Source organism: Taudactylus pleione, unplaced genomic scaffold, assembly GCF_031769625.1.
Source record: "Taudactylus pleione unplaced genomic scaffold, aTauple2 ptg000085l, whole genome shotgun sequence".
Classification (NCBI taxonomy): domain Eukaryota; kingdom Metazoa; phylum Chordata; class Amphibia; order Anura; family Myobatrachidae; genus Taudactylus; species Taudactylus pleione.
Window position 1 is genome coordinate 15832341 of NW_028284487.1, and position 12616 is coordinate 15844956.

At 46.3% G+C, this 12616-nt stretch overlaps 1 protein-coding gene across 1 annotated transcript in view; it reads left to right on the forward strand.

Annotated features, from left to right (window-relative positions):
* The window catches only part of LOC148532080 (tesmin-like), a 190888-nt gene that overhangs the window by 164827 nt on the left and 13445 nt on the right, over window positions 1-12616 (forward strand). The window contains exon 12 of the mRNA XM_088468382.1: window positions 4428-4565. Coding sequence (XP_088324508.1) covers window positions 4428-4565 — 138 coding nt within the window. The remainder of the gene's footprint in view (window positions 1-4427; window positions 4566-12616) is intronic.

Here is a 12616-nt window from a genome sequence, read left to right on the forward strand (position 1 = left end):
TCCCGGGTAATTTTGCATTCAGGGACAGAATCTGGAGGGAGGCATCACATACCACCATTACATTCAGTGAGTGATAGTGCTTGCGGTTCCTAAAAATTGCCTCCAGCCGTGCTGGAGGCTGAAGTGGTATGTGAGTACCATCCACAACCCCTATGATGTGTGGGAAGCCAGCTATTTGGTAAAAATTGGCCTTCGCCACACTAAGGGAACCCATATCCAATGGCATTTTAATAAAATGATGGAGGTGCTTGAAAAGGGCCTCCATCACTGCCCTCAGGATCCTTGAAAAGAAGGATTGGGAGATTCCGGCCACTATTCCCACCGTGGTTTGAAAGGATCCTGAGGCACAGAAATGTAACACCGCCATTAATTATATAAGTGGTGGTATTGCTGTAGGACTGTCAATTTGCCCCTCAAGATCACTCTCTATTAATGAGAGAGTGTCTATGATGATTTGTGGAGGAAGACGGTATCATCTTAAAACCTCATCATCGGGCATTCCAAAAAGGGTGACACGTGTTCTATATATCTGGGGCCTTGCACGCCTACGATGCCTACGCCTGGGACGAGGTTGAGGTTGGTCGGGTTCCGGAGGCATGGCCAAAATAATACGACCAACATCAACTTGAAATGGTAAGCCAGGTAGTTAATGTTTGTTGAAAATGTAAAATCAAAAAGATACTTATCTTTTCCGCAAAATCCAAAGATGCTTACATGCCGGGGTATTGTCATGCGTGCAACAACCTACATTTCCAAATTAGAAATTCGTGTTAGAATTTTTGGGGGACAGATTAGAATCTTAAAAATTTGGAAAATGCGTTAAAGATAGGGGGGAGCACACATTATTTTGAAAATGCACCCTATATTGAATGGACAAACAAGAATGCCCAAATTTATACAAAAAAAACAGTGCACTAAATAGTTCGCATTTTTACATGGGGAATAAGGAAACACTAGTGCGCTAAATAGTTCGCATTTTTACATGGGAAATAAGGAAACATTAGTGCGCTAAATAGTTAGCATTTTTACATGGGGAATAAGGAAACATTAGTGCGCTAAATAGTTCGCATTTTTACATGGGGAATAAGGAAACATTAGTGCGCTAAATAGTTCGCATTTTTACATGGGGAATAAGGAAACATTAGTGCGCTAAATAGTTCACATTTTTACATGGGGAATAAGGAAACATTAGTGCGCTAAATAGTTCGCATTTTTACATGGGGAATAAGGAAACATTAGTGCGCTAAATAGTTCGCTTTTTTTAGGGAAAAAGAAAGGAAATATATTTGGCTAAACATTACGCTATATTTCATGTTAATACATGATTGATAAAATTAGAAATAAAACATTAATGGTCAAAATATATGCGAAGATCAACACATCAAATTTGGTAAATCATGAAAAAAAAAAAAACTTACTGAAATTCGACAAATAAGTCACAGTCCAAAAACTTCAATGGGGCCCAGCCAAAATAACTGTAAAAACAAAAAAAAAAATTTTTTAAAAAATAAGAACATTTGGTTTGTAAAAAATACTTACTCAAAAAATAACCAACAAAGAAAATAACCGCAAGAAAAAAAAAGGGAACGGAAAATCCCCCCCCCCCCAAAAAAAACAACTCCAACTCCAACAATCCTCCTCAATCCACTAATCCCGCCAACAATCCACTACTACACATGAAACCTCCAACAATCATCACCCGCCACCTCGACTCGAGTCGTCAAAAGCCATAAATAGTCTTTATTTTCCCGCTCAAATTAAGGACGGATCATAGGAGCGCACAATCAATGATGCGGATGAATAATAAGGACGCATGTATAAATACGTCACGGAAATTCACAAACTGTCTGCTGTAGTTCAAGTTGTGCTCAAAATGGCTACAGACCAGCAAAACAATGGCCAAGAGGCGCCCGGTAAGTATTTGTCTCTTTTGGATTAAAGGATTATTTAGACCCCGAATTTAGAGAAAGTTGGACATCTAAATTTAAACAATGTTTTTGAAAAAAGGTGTTGAGGATGCCATGGAAGAGGCTGCTGGGCCGAGAAGGCCAACAAAAGAATCCCCCCCAAAAAAGGCAGCCACAATTCACAAGAAAGGAGATGGAGGTTTTGGTACAAATGTGTGTTGACACCCTGCCACAGGCAGATCGGAATATGGGTGTAAGCCAGAAGTGGAAAATGTGGGAGGAGATAGCCAGTGCTGTCAATCGGGTAGGTGAGTTTGAACGTCTACCCCAGGATGTCAAACGCCGGTACGTAAAGACTACATTTAAAAAAAAAGTGGTTACAAGGCCAAATACTGCAGGAATAGTGCAAACTTTTTCACCCACAGATGGACCGATTATAAATATCGGCTGAAACAAAAACTGGCTGAGAGGGCTAGGCATGCAAGGGGGACAGGTGGGGGTCCACCCCTGTGTCATTGGAGCTTAATGACTTGGAAGAGCTGGCACAGGGGTGTGTGCAGTATGAGGAGGTGTTTGGCGTGTCCAACATGGATACGGACATGCCAGACTTTGCGGCTCCTCATGTCCCAGGTAAATGTTGTTATGTTACCAACTCTTAAATGTGTTTGTGACAATATGTAGATTCTAATGTTCCTCTTTTCTCATTTTTCTCACAGAGACACAGGCGGATGAGTCTTGCCCAGAGGGGAGCCTTGGCCGCAGAATTTTTGCTGGCTCTGCAGGGGAGGAAGCAGTAGATCCGGCTGGGGACCCTGCAGAAGCCAGTCCAGGGCAATCCCACTCGCAGGCAGTGGCCCTCCTCACGGATCTCAATTTTAAATCGGATCACCACACGGAGATTCTGCTGAGGATGGACGCCAGTCTGCTACGGGTGGCGGAGGCCATGGAGCAAAATGCTGCGGCCAACGTGACCATTGGTCAGGCCCTGGCGGAAAATACCAGGGCCAACATCCGAATTGCCAATGCCCTGTAGCAGCTCGTTCGCCAGCACATGGTGGAGCCGCCCTTCCTTCCTGCCGGAACATCAGGATCCTCCACCTCTGGCACAACAACAGCCATCCCTCCAAATGTGCCTAGCCCTCTGCCTAGTCCAGAGGCCCCAACTGCCTCTGGACAGGCCAGCCAAAGGACATCCCGGACCCGGTCAGGCTCCCACCCTACCCAGCCAAACGGGGCAAAAAGCGATGAGAGCACTGGCTAATTTTCCCACAATCCTTCTGTGCTTGCCCCATATTCCTTAAGGGCCAAAACTTCCCTCTCCTTTCTTGTGAATTGTTTTTAATGTGTGTTATTTTATTTTTGCCAAATGCCACTATTGTTTTTTTTTTTTTTTTTTGGCAAAATTTTTGACGTTAGCTAGAACTGCAAACTGGCAAATGCACATGAAAATAGAAAAATGTGTGTAAAAAATAAAAACAATTCAAAATCTGCTCCATTGTATTGTGACATTATTCTAAAAATGGTTTTTAGGTAATCCCGGCCCCAAAATAAAAAAAAAAAAAAACATTAATTTTAATTCAGATTCCAAAGGGTTAAAAACCATTTAGGAGTTTAAAGGAACACTTTGCCCAAACAAAATGGATGAGAAATTTCCGGGACCATTAAAAATGTTGCTAAAACACAAACATGATGACAATATTGTTGCAATAACACCAAACCAAAATTAAAAATCCCCCCCCCCCCAAAAAAAAGTATGGTACGCTAATTGATTGTCTAAACCAGAAATTAGCAGCTGAGTATTTCATCTGCGTACGGTTTTGTACTACAAAAAAAAACTAGTTGCTAAACACATTACAAGCAAGTTTTCAATTCTAAGTTGATTGCTTTTCTGGCAAGAAATGATAAATCGATGAAACATCAAAGAGGCACGGGAAGGAGGACGAGACCATCGACATTGTGGTAAAGTATACCAGACCACAAACTGTGCGAGCAGTTTGAACGGAAAGTGGATCAGACAGTGACGTATGACTTGTTCCGATCACATTTGCCGTTCGCATGAGATAATTTAGGGATGCCCACAAAATGCCTCGACACGCCTGCGTTTTCCCATCTCCACCCCCGTCACCGCCCAAAAAAGGCCTGTTCTGTCAATCACATTTGACATGTCACTTCCTGTTCGCTATTCGACGAACGACTAAAAAAAAGCTCGCAATCAGCCGTACGCACATGCGCAGTGTAACACCGGTGCATGCATGGTTTCATAACATCGGAACGCTACGAGCGTACTGCCGCTTACGAGCGGCTCTGAATGAGGGCCTCAGGCCCTTAGGTGTAAAAGGGGTATTATTTGCATCCTTCTACAATGATTTCTGTGTTCTTTCTATGCTACTGCTTAAACAGGCTTAATGGGGCTCTTTCACTCATAAGATTTTTGCTACATAATGTATATTGTACAGTTTGCATATTTATCACATTTTGACAAAAAAATATTTTTTACATATAATTATATTTTTACTTTAGGCTTGTCTAGATAGAAATCCGGAAGCCTTCCAGCCTAAGATTGGTAAGGTAAAAACTGGTGATGTTAAACTTCGTCATACAAAAGGATGCAACTGCAAACGGTCTGGTTGTCTTAAAAATTATTGTGAATGTTATGAGGTTGGTAAAGCCCCTTTGATAACTAAAGTTTTATAAGCTCTTTGCAAGCCAGGCCCTTGCACATTCTGATGCGTTTTTTTTTAAACTTTTTTTTTGTATTTCTAATAGCTACAGTACAGTATATCAGTGCTGTAATATGACACTCTGGGCCTAGTTCAGCGTGCATTGCTGAACGGGTCTGCGATCCCGCACGCAGACTGTCAGTGATTGACAGTCTGCTGGCGTTTGTGGGTGGGGAGGTGTGGCGATGGCCTCCGTTTACCGAAACGGAGGTGTGTCACCGCTGTTGAGGGGGAGGAAACAGGCCAGGATCTCCGTCGGCTGACAGAGATTTCCTGGCCTCTTACTCTAAACTGTGGCGGTCGGCTATGGCACCCCATGGGTCACTTAGCCGGCCGATGGTCGGCAGAGTATCCGATGCTGTGTTGGTAACGCAGCTCGGATACGTAATGCAGCAGGAGGCGTGACGCAAATGCAAAAGCGAGAATAGCTGTCTCCTCGAAGTGCTTCACTGCTTCTTTCAGAGCCCCAGCGTCTGTTGGAAGGAGCCGGACAGGGGCGGAGGGATCCGAAATTAAGTGATGATGAATAGACCCCTATATAATTATTAAAATCAAAATACAACATTAAACTGTACCTTCTATCTGCACATAGGGCCTGATTAAGACTTGTACACTATGCAGATTTTTTTCACAAATGGAGCAAATTTTTGCCACTGCGCATACGTGAAGGTACATTATTGTAGTTGCACGCTGTAAGTCTTTCATTGATGTGTGATTGACAGACAGGGACCACTTGGAGGTGGCAACGGGTAGTGTCGGTTAAAGATGCAGGTGTGTCTCGACCATTGTGGGGGTGTGTCGCATCCTGCATCTGTGATCCCGTACGTAGTTAACATGGCTCCAGCGCCTCAGTTACAATGGCCATTCTGAGTGGCCATAGACTTAAACCATAGATGTATGCCTGATCTGCGTCCTGCTGCGTTTGTGTAACAGTTGCAGACAGCTGAGATGGCTCAGTAAAAGTCCTGGTCGCTGTTGCACTTTCATATTTTCACACATCCACACCTACGCAAATTGCAGCTGCCGGAGCATTAGCTTCAACTCTGAATCAAGGCCCATAATAGGATAAATGTATCTCATATGTTACAATCTTACTGTACTACAGTCATAGGTTGAGCTTTGAGAAAGTCCAAAAGTATTGGATGAACTGTCACCCAAAGTGACCTATTTGCTACATAATGCCACCCTGGCTTCCCATTCCTCCGCCCCCCCCCCTTTCAGTGCCCCCGAGTACTTACCTCCATGACATGGCTGGCTCTACTTGAATACTTACAGCTCTGTGTTCTGCCTGCGGAATCGGTATGGATGACCGCCGGACCTCAGCCCGGCAGATGAAATCCTGACGCCGGAAGGCCAGCAGATGAAGATCCCGACTAAGGTAAGTAACTACACTAACCCTCCCCTCTCCCCCCCTAACCATAACCCTCCCTTAGGGATACCTAACCCTAACCTCCCCCCCTAGTACCTAACCCTAACCTCCTCCAGGTGTGCCTAAACCTAACCCACCCTCCCCGCACCCTAAACCTAACCTTTCCAGGCGGGTGCCTAACCCTAACCTCCCCCCCCAGGGGTGCCTGACCCAAACCCCCTCCTTCTCCTAGCCTAACCCTAACCCTCCCAGGGGGGGTGCCTGACCCTAAGTCATACTTGCCTACTTTTGAAAAAGCATTTCAGGGAGATTGTGAAAGCAGCACCTATGAGCGCGGCGGTAAAGTGGGCGAGTCAAAGTGGGTAGAGGCGTGTCATAAAACTGATTAACATCCACATGTAAATGAACCCAAAAGCAGTTAAGTAAGATCTACTTGGTGATGAAATCATACTGATACTTTTCAGAAAATGCCATAAGGATCATTGTGCCTTATAACCAATGCAGGGAGATGATACTAATGATGCATTTTAATATATATATATATATATATATATATATGTTCTTTTTAAATATAACAGCTTCATAATCAGGGTATGGCACAATCATGGAGATTACTAGACTCTTCAGGGTACAGGGAGATTGCTACTATTTCAGGGACAATGAGGGAGAGATGGCAAGTATGCCTTAAACCTAACCCCCCCCTGCAGCTAACAGGTCCCGATGCTCAGCTTACCTACGATTGGTATGCCGGCCTTCGGGATTTCGGCGTGGGGCTAATGATAGACGTCGCTATTTAGACGCCTATCATTAGTCCCATGCCGGGATTTCAGTGTCGGGAAGCCGTTGGTCAGCATTTTCGACTGTTGGCTTCTTAACTACATCACCTGCCTGCACCTGAGTCCATTCATCAGCATAGCAAACATGAAGTGTCACTGTATTCTAATGAGGAGACTCGGGGGCATGTGGTGTTAAGTATGTATTTCGTGGGGCCTGGGTCAGTTGCACATTGGACAGGTACAGCGAGCAGACTGCTGCAGTTCAGCAGCCTCTCTCCCCAGCCCAGAAAACACTGTTATGTAGCCAGCAGAAGCAGGCAGGTGAAAAGTGTTGGAGGTGTAGATCGCACTGTCCCCCCCCCTTCCTTGGATCTGCCCCTGGATGAGTTGCGGTGTCCCCCTCTTGTAGTTTTTTAACACTAGTTTTGGAAGGGAGCATGGCCATGATTTGGTCATACCCAGGGGTAGAACTATGGGAGACAATGGAGGCGCCTGCCGCCAGGTTCCAGCTCTGAAGGGGCACCTCCTCCATTGTCCACAACATATTCACCCCACTTAGGGCTGTAACTATGTACCTTGTAACATCATGGCCCTTCACTGCACCTGAGAAGCCACCATACACTAGTGGAGAGCTCCATGTCAGACCATCAGCTGCTGTCTTTGTCTATCTATAGCCTTGTCTTCATGCAAATTGCTACATTACAGTGTCAGCGGCTGTGACAGGGGGGCACCAAATTATAACTTGCCTCCGGGGATTCTGGGATGAACTTATGCCACTGGTCATACCCCCCCTCCCCTCCCTTCTCTCTACGCCCCTGTATATAAATGGTTAACCAGACTGTGCCCAAGATATATAAATTATATATATGTTTAATATTGGCCCCCATAAAACTATTGGAAAAGTCAGGAAGCAGGGGGATTTCCCCTAAGGATTGGTCAATAGATTTCCTGATTAAGGGCCTGAGGTGAATGCTGCTGTGTCTGCTCTCGTGTCTGTTGCCAGAGTTGCACATGCGATAATATGAAATCGCTAGTATCAGCCGTCCCATGGCGTAACAGCCTGTGTCTGAATGAGCAAGCACTGGAATGCCCACTTTCACCGTATCTGCACGCTGTAACACCACTGGTGATTCCTGACACGCCACCATCACGTGCACCATAGACACCTGTACTAGCCCTATGGCGGGTGCAGTTTCTCCATCTGGACATGGCCTCTATGGCTGCGGCTGTGCGTCCTGGAAGGCAGTGCCAGGAGGCACTGCCATAACATGCCCATGAAACAGGCTTTTTTTGCATGCACTTCAGGGCACCTCCCAGGATCGCCCATAACTCTGCCACCCCATATCTTATACCGTCTGTCCCGATCGTACCAGCATCTTTGTGCGCACACTCTGTACAACGAATACATCGTAGCGGTTTTATGAACTCAGCAGTTGCAAATAATCGCTGAACTACGTGATGATCGGCATTGTGTATGCATTGCATGCACCTGTGACTCAGGGCCTAAGTGTGCTCAGTAATACTGTATCATATAATATAGCCTTATCCTGTGCTGCTGTATGCACAGATGTAACACATCGATTTACTAATAACTGTCACTTGCTGTTGTAATGAAAGTGCAATGTAATGTGTATTTCTCTTAATGGCATAGTTTGATAGGGATAAGGCTATACATATTAAGCATTTTATCATATATTTTTGAACCTTTCATCATTGAGGGGTTTATTCATCATCCCTTAATTTCTACAATAGTGGGTGAAAATTAACATTTTCCCTTACTTTTGTAAATATTAAGGGTCAGGGCTATTCATTAACAGTGTAACACAGGAGATATTACTGATATCTCTTGGTTACGATTGTGTCCCCCGATAATGACTACAGTCCCCATACTTTAGTATGAGGATGAGGAAATTATGAAATTCATCGAGTTCTGAAAAAGCATTTTTTTTCGGAACTTGTGAACACCGTGAGATGGCGTATGGTATCCGATAGCCTTACTCGGCAGCTTGTGCAGCGGAAGGGATTTTTTTCAGATCCCTCCCTGCCTTGTTTACGTACCTTCGGCTTCTCTGGTTGTCACTGGTTCCTTCAGAGCATCGGGGAAGCTTGTGCTGCAGGCTGAGGTGCCGGGGGAGCTTACGCTGCGGCAGAGGGGGAGACGACTACTTTACAGGCAGATGGAGAAGCAGCAGCGGCCGCGGAGGATACACAGACCTGCAGCGGTTGTGCGGAGTTAAAAGTTACAGAACGGGATGACACAGACCAGCGGCTGGGGGGACCAGGACTGACACAAGTGGCCGCAGGGGATGTGTGCAGCGGCCGCGGGGGTGGGTGATAGTTACTGACACAGGCGGCGGCGGGGGGCGGAACGGACACCTGCAGGAGCAGTGGGGGGACATACAGCGGGGGTTGCACAGATCAGCGGCAGCCGCAGGCATGTGGAAGGACCGGGATGACACCAGCGGCCGTGGGGGGGCAGGGTTGTCTTAACAGCAGAGTGGGCCCTGGGCAAAGCAATGTACTGGGGCCCATACCCACCCATTCACGGGAAAAAAATGTAAATGGTCAATAAAATTAAACCCCCCTGCATGCCCATCAGACCTCCCACACATGTAGAGAGACTGGTCTGAAGCTGGCGGATGAAGTGAAACTGGGACTGAGATGAGTACTCGTCACCGGGGGGGAGGTTAGATCAGAATACAGTGCACCGGCGGCCGGCTTATAAAAATATGACAAATTTACCAACTGGCCGCAGCTGTAGGGGGGTGGGTTGGAGGACCCCTACAAGCTTCGGGCCCTTGGGCAACTGCCCAACAAGCCCAATGGAAGAGATGGTCCTGTGGGGGGGCCAGGACTGACCCAGGCAACCGCGGGCGGTGTGTGCGGGGGCTACGGGGGGAGGGAGTTACTTAAAACCACACATGAGGGGGGCCGGGACGAACACCAGCCGGTCAACGGCAGATGGAACGGACACCTGCGGCAGCAGTGGGGGGACATACAGCGGCGGAGGGGGGTCTAGAATTCTGAGGGGGGGTGTCTGGGTTGGAGGACAATGGCGGAATAGAGAGGGGGGGGCAGATGCTGTGAGGAAATCCTTATGGATACCTCAGCTGCATAGGGAAAAGAAAGTATCACTTTTCCGAAAAGCTGACTCCGCAAAAAGAGCAGTTTTTCGGAAGTGATACTTTAGGCAAGGAGGTATGATGAATGCCTCCTTTTAGTTTTTTTAAACTCGCAGAGAGTTTAAAACATAATTATCACTAGTGATAATTATGTAATGATGAATAGGCCCCTGAGTGTCCTATTATACTGTAGCACTGTTAAATTGTAGTGATTTTTTTAAATTGGATATAGGGTTTACATCACCGTATTTTAATAACTGCAGAAATAAATAGCACAAAACAACATGAGATACCATATTACAGCTTACAAAATAGCTTTTTAAATAAATTGTTTAGTCAACTTTCAGCTGCTGGTTTTGGGCCTGATTCCAAGTTGTACGTAAACTCGATGGTTTGCATATAACTCGGATTGGAGGACATCTGCGCAAGTGCAGGTCTCCTTCTGCGCTATTGTCGCAGTGCCCCTGAGTGACTTGCTGCGGCTGTTTGGGGGAGGGGAATAGGCGGCATTGGCCAGCGCTCCTGAAAATGGAAGTGACATTTTCTGGGAGTGGCAAGGCTAGTGTCTGTCTCTTCTGATGCAGATTTGCTCACTCAGATGGCCAATGCCGCGACCGATGGTCGTGATGGTGATCCGATTCTGCGTCTTCGGATGCAGCACTCGGATCTGCGATGCTGTCAGGAGGTGTCTTTTGTCCTCAGATGCCTCCTACAGCATCATTATATTATAGCATCGCAGCCAAAGACTCAGCAGCAATGCTTACAGCATGCAGCTCTGAGTCAGGCTCCATGTTGCTTATTAATCCTTAATTATGCCTTTTGCAAGAGTGCAGGGATTTTATACTTTACTGTTTGGTTCTATTTAACTAAATCCCTGAACTTAATAATACTTCTTTCAGACATAAGTAAGCACCCAGGAATTTGCCGGTGCATGGCGAGTCGACCCGGGTCCTGTTATGTATGAACGGGTCTGTCCCAGGTTGATAGTCCCGAGTCCGCGACCCTGCAAGCGACCAGGATTATTCCTGGGACTTGCAACCTGTGTCAGTACCCCAGCTTATGTCTGAAAGGCATATCCCGTGTTTTGATGACTCGGGCCATGCCTAAATAAAAGGACTTGATTGATGGGTACAGAAGCACTTGGAGATGACATCATCTGGAATAACCCAGGTCCATCGCCCAGGTGTGAAAGGGGGTAAGTACTGAAACTCCGGTCCAGGGTCCGAGCCACGGTAAAGTCGGAGTTTATGTCTGAAAGGGGTATAACTGAAATGCCCCCTTGCTTGGAAATAAAAGGCACCTTTGGGGAGAAAAATATTTATTGGTCTATTATAAAACAATTGCCCACATTCAGACACCTCCTTCTTTAGTTTTATGTCTTAACTATTATAGCTGCATACACACACAACGATTTTGTTACCAACGATTTTTATGAACGATTTTCATGAACAATTATCTGTCAGATTTTTTAAAGTGTAATGAACGATTTTTATGAACTACAAACGATTTTTGCATATTCCCTTAATGAAAATCGTTCAGTTGACAAGTCTGACTGAACTACAAACTACAAACTACAAACGTGAACGCGCTTGAACGATAATCGTTCATCATTTGACTCAGAAAGTGAACGATTTTTTCAAACGATTATCGTTAAACGATATTGTGTGTGTATGCAGCTTAACAATTCAATAAATGTCTCTCCCAGGGTTAGAGATGGCCATCGGAGAGTTAATCATTGTTGCTCTCCATTGATGGTACCATCGGTGCTTAACATCGATGGTATGAAATCATCAATGAGTAGCCATCAATGATTTCACTCATCAATGGACATTTCTGCTTGTGCTGCAGAGTGGCCGGTGGGTCAGCCAGGGAAGGGGATGGGGCTTAGTGGTGCATGAGGATGCCAAGCAGTTGTGCCCACTGTGCCGGTTAAAAAAAATCCAAAACATTATTGCGCCATCGATTGCAAAACCATCCACCATCAGTGGCAAACTTTTGATAGTTCTTAACCATTGCTGGTTGATGGCCATCCCTACTCTCCCTGGGTCCCTCCTCTGTAACAGTCTTGAATTACGGCTATGATTTAGAGCCACCCCTCTAAAGAAATAAATAAATAGCTAAGCAACTTTGGGCCTGATTCAGACCCACTCGCGAGCGGCTGTCCGCTCGCAAGTGGGTCGATGTTATGCACTGAGCATGCGCACGACGGAGGGAGCTCCGTCGTGCGCATGCGCCAGACGCGACGAGCGAAGGAAATTCCTTCGCTCGTTGTGTCCGATCAAAGGGGGCGTGCTGTCAATGTTGATTGACAGCACGCCCCCTTTGGTGGGCGTGCCGGGGGCGTGCCTCCCTGACGGGGGCGTTCCCACGGGAACGCCTCCCGTCAGAAGCCGGCCCACTGACATCACTAGTGATGTCAGTGGGAGTGATTTTGGCTCTGATAGAGCCAAAATCACTCCGGAGCTTGCGGTTGAAAACCTCAACCGCAGGCTCCGGCTCGCAAATTCGATGGTCGCGATGGTCTCGACCATCGCAGCCATCACAAAGCACGCTCGTATAGCCTGTGGGTGGTGACCCACAGCTATACGAGCGTCCAGGAGGACGCTCCATGAAAATGGAGCCCGGCCCTCATTCAGAGCGTGCGCTCTGCTCAGAGCGTACGGCTCTGAATGAGGGCCTTTGTTTTTGATGATATTATGCTTACTGTTGTAATCTGGTTCTA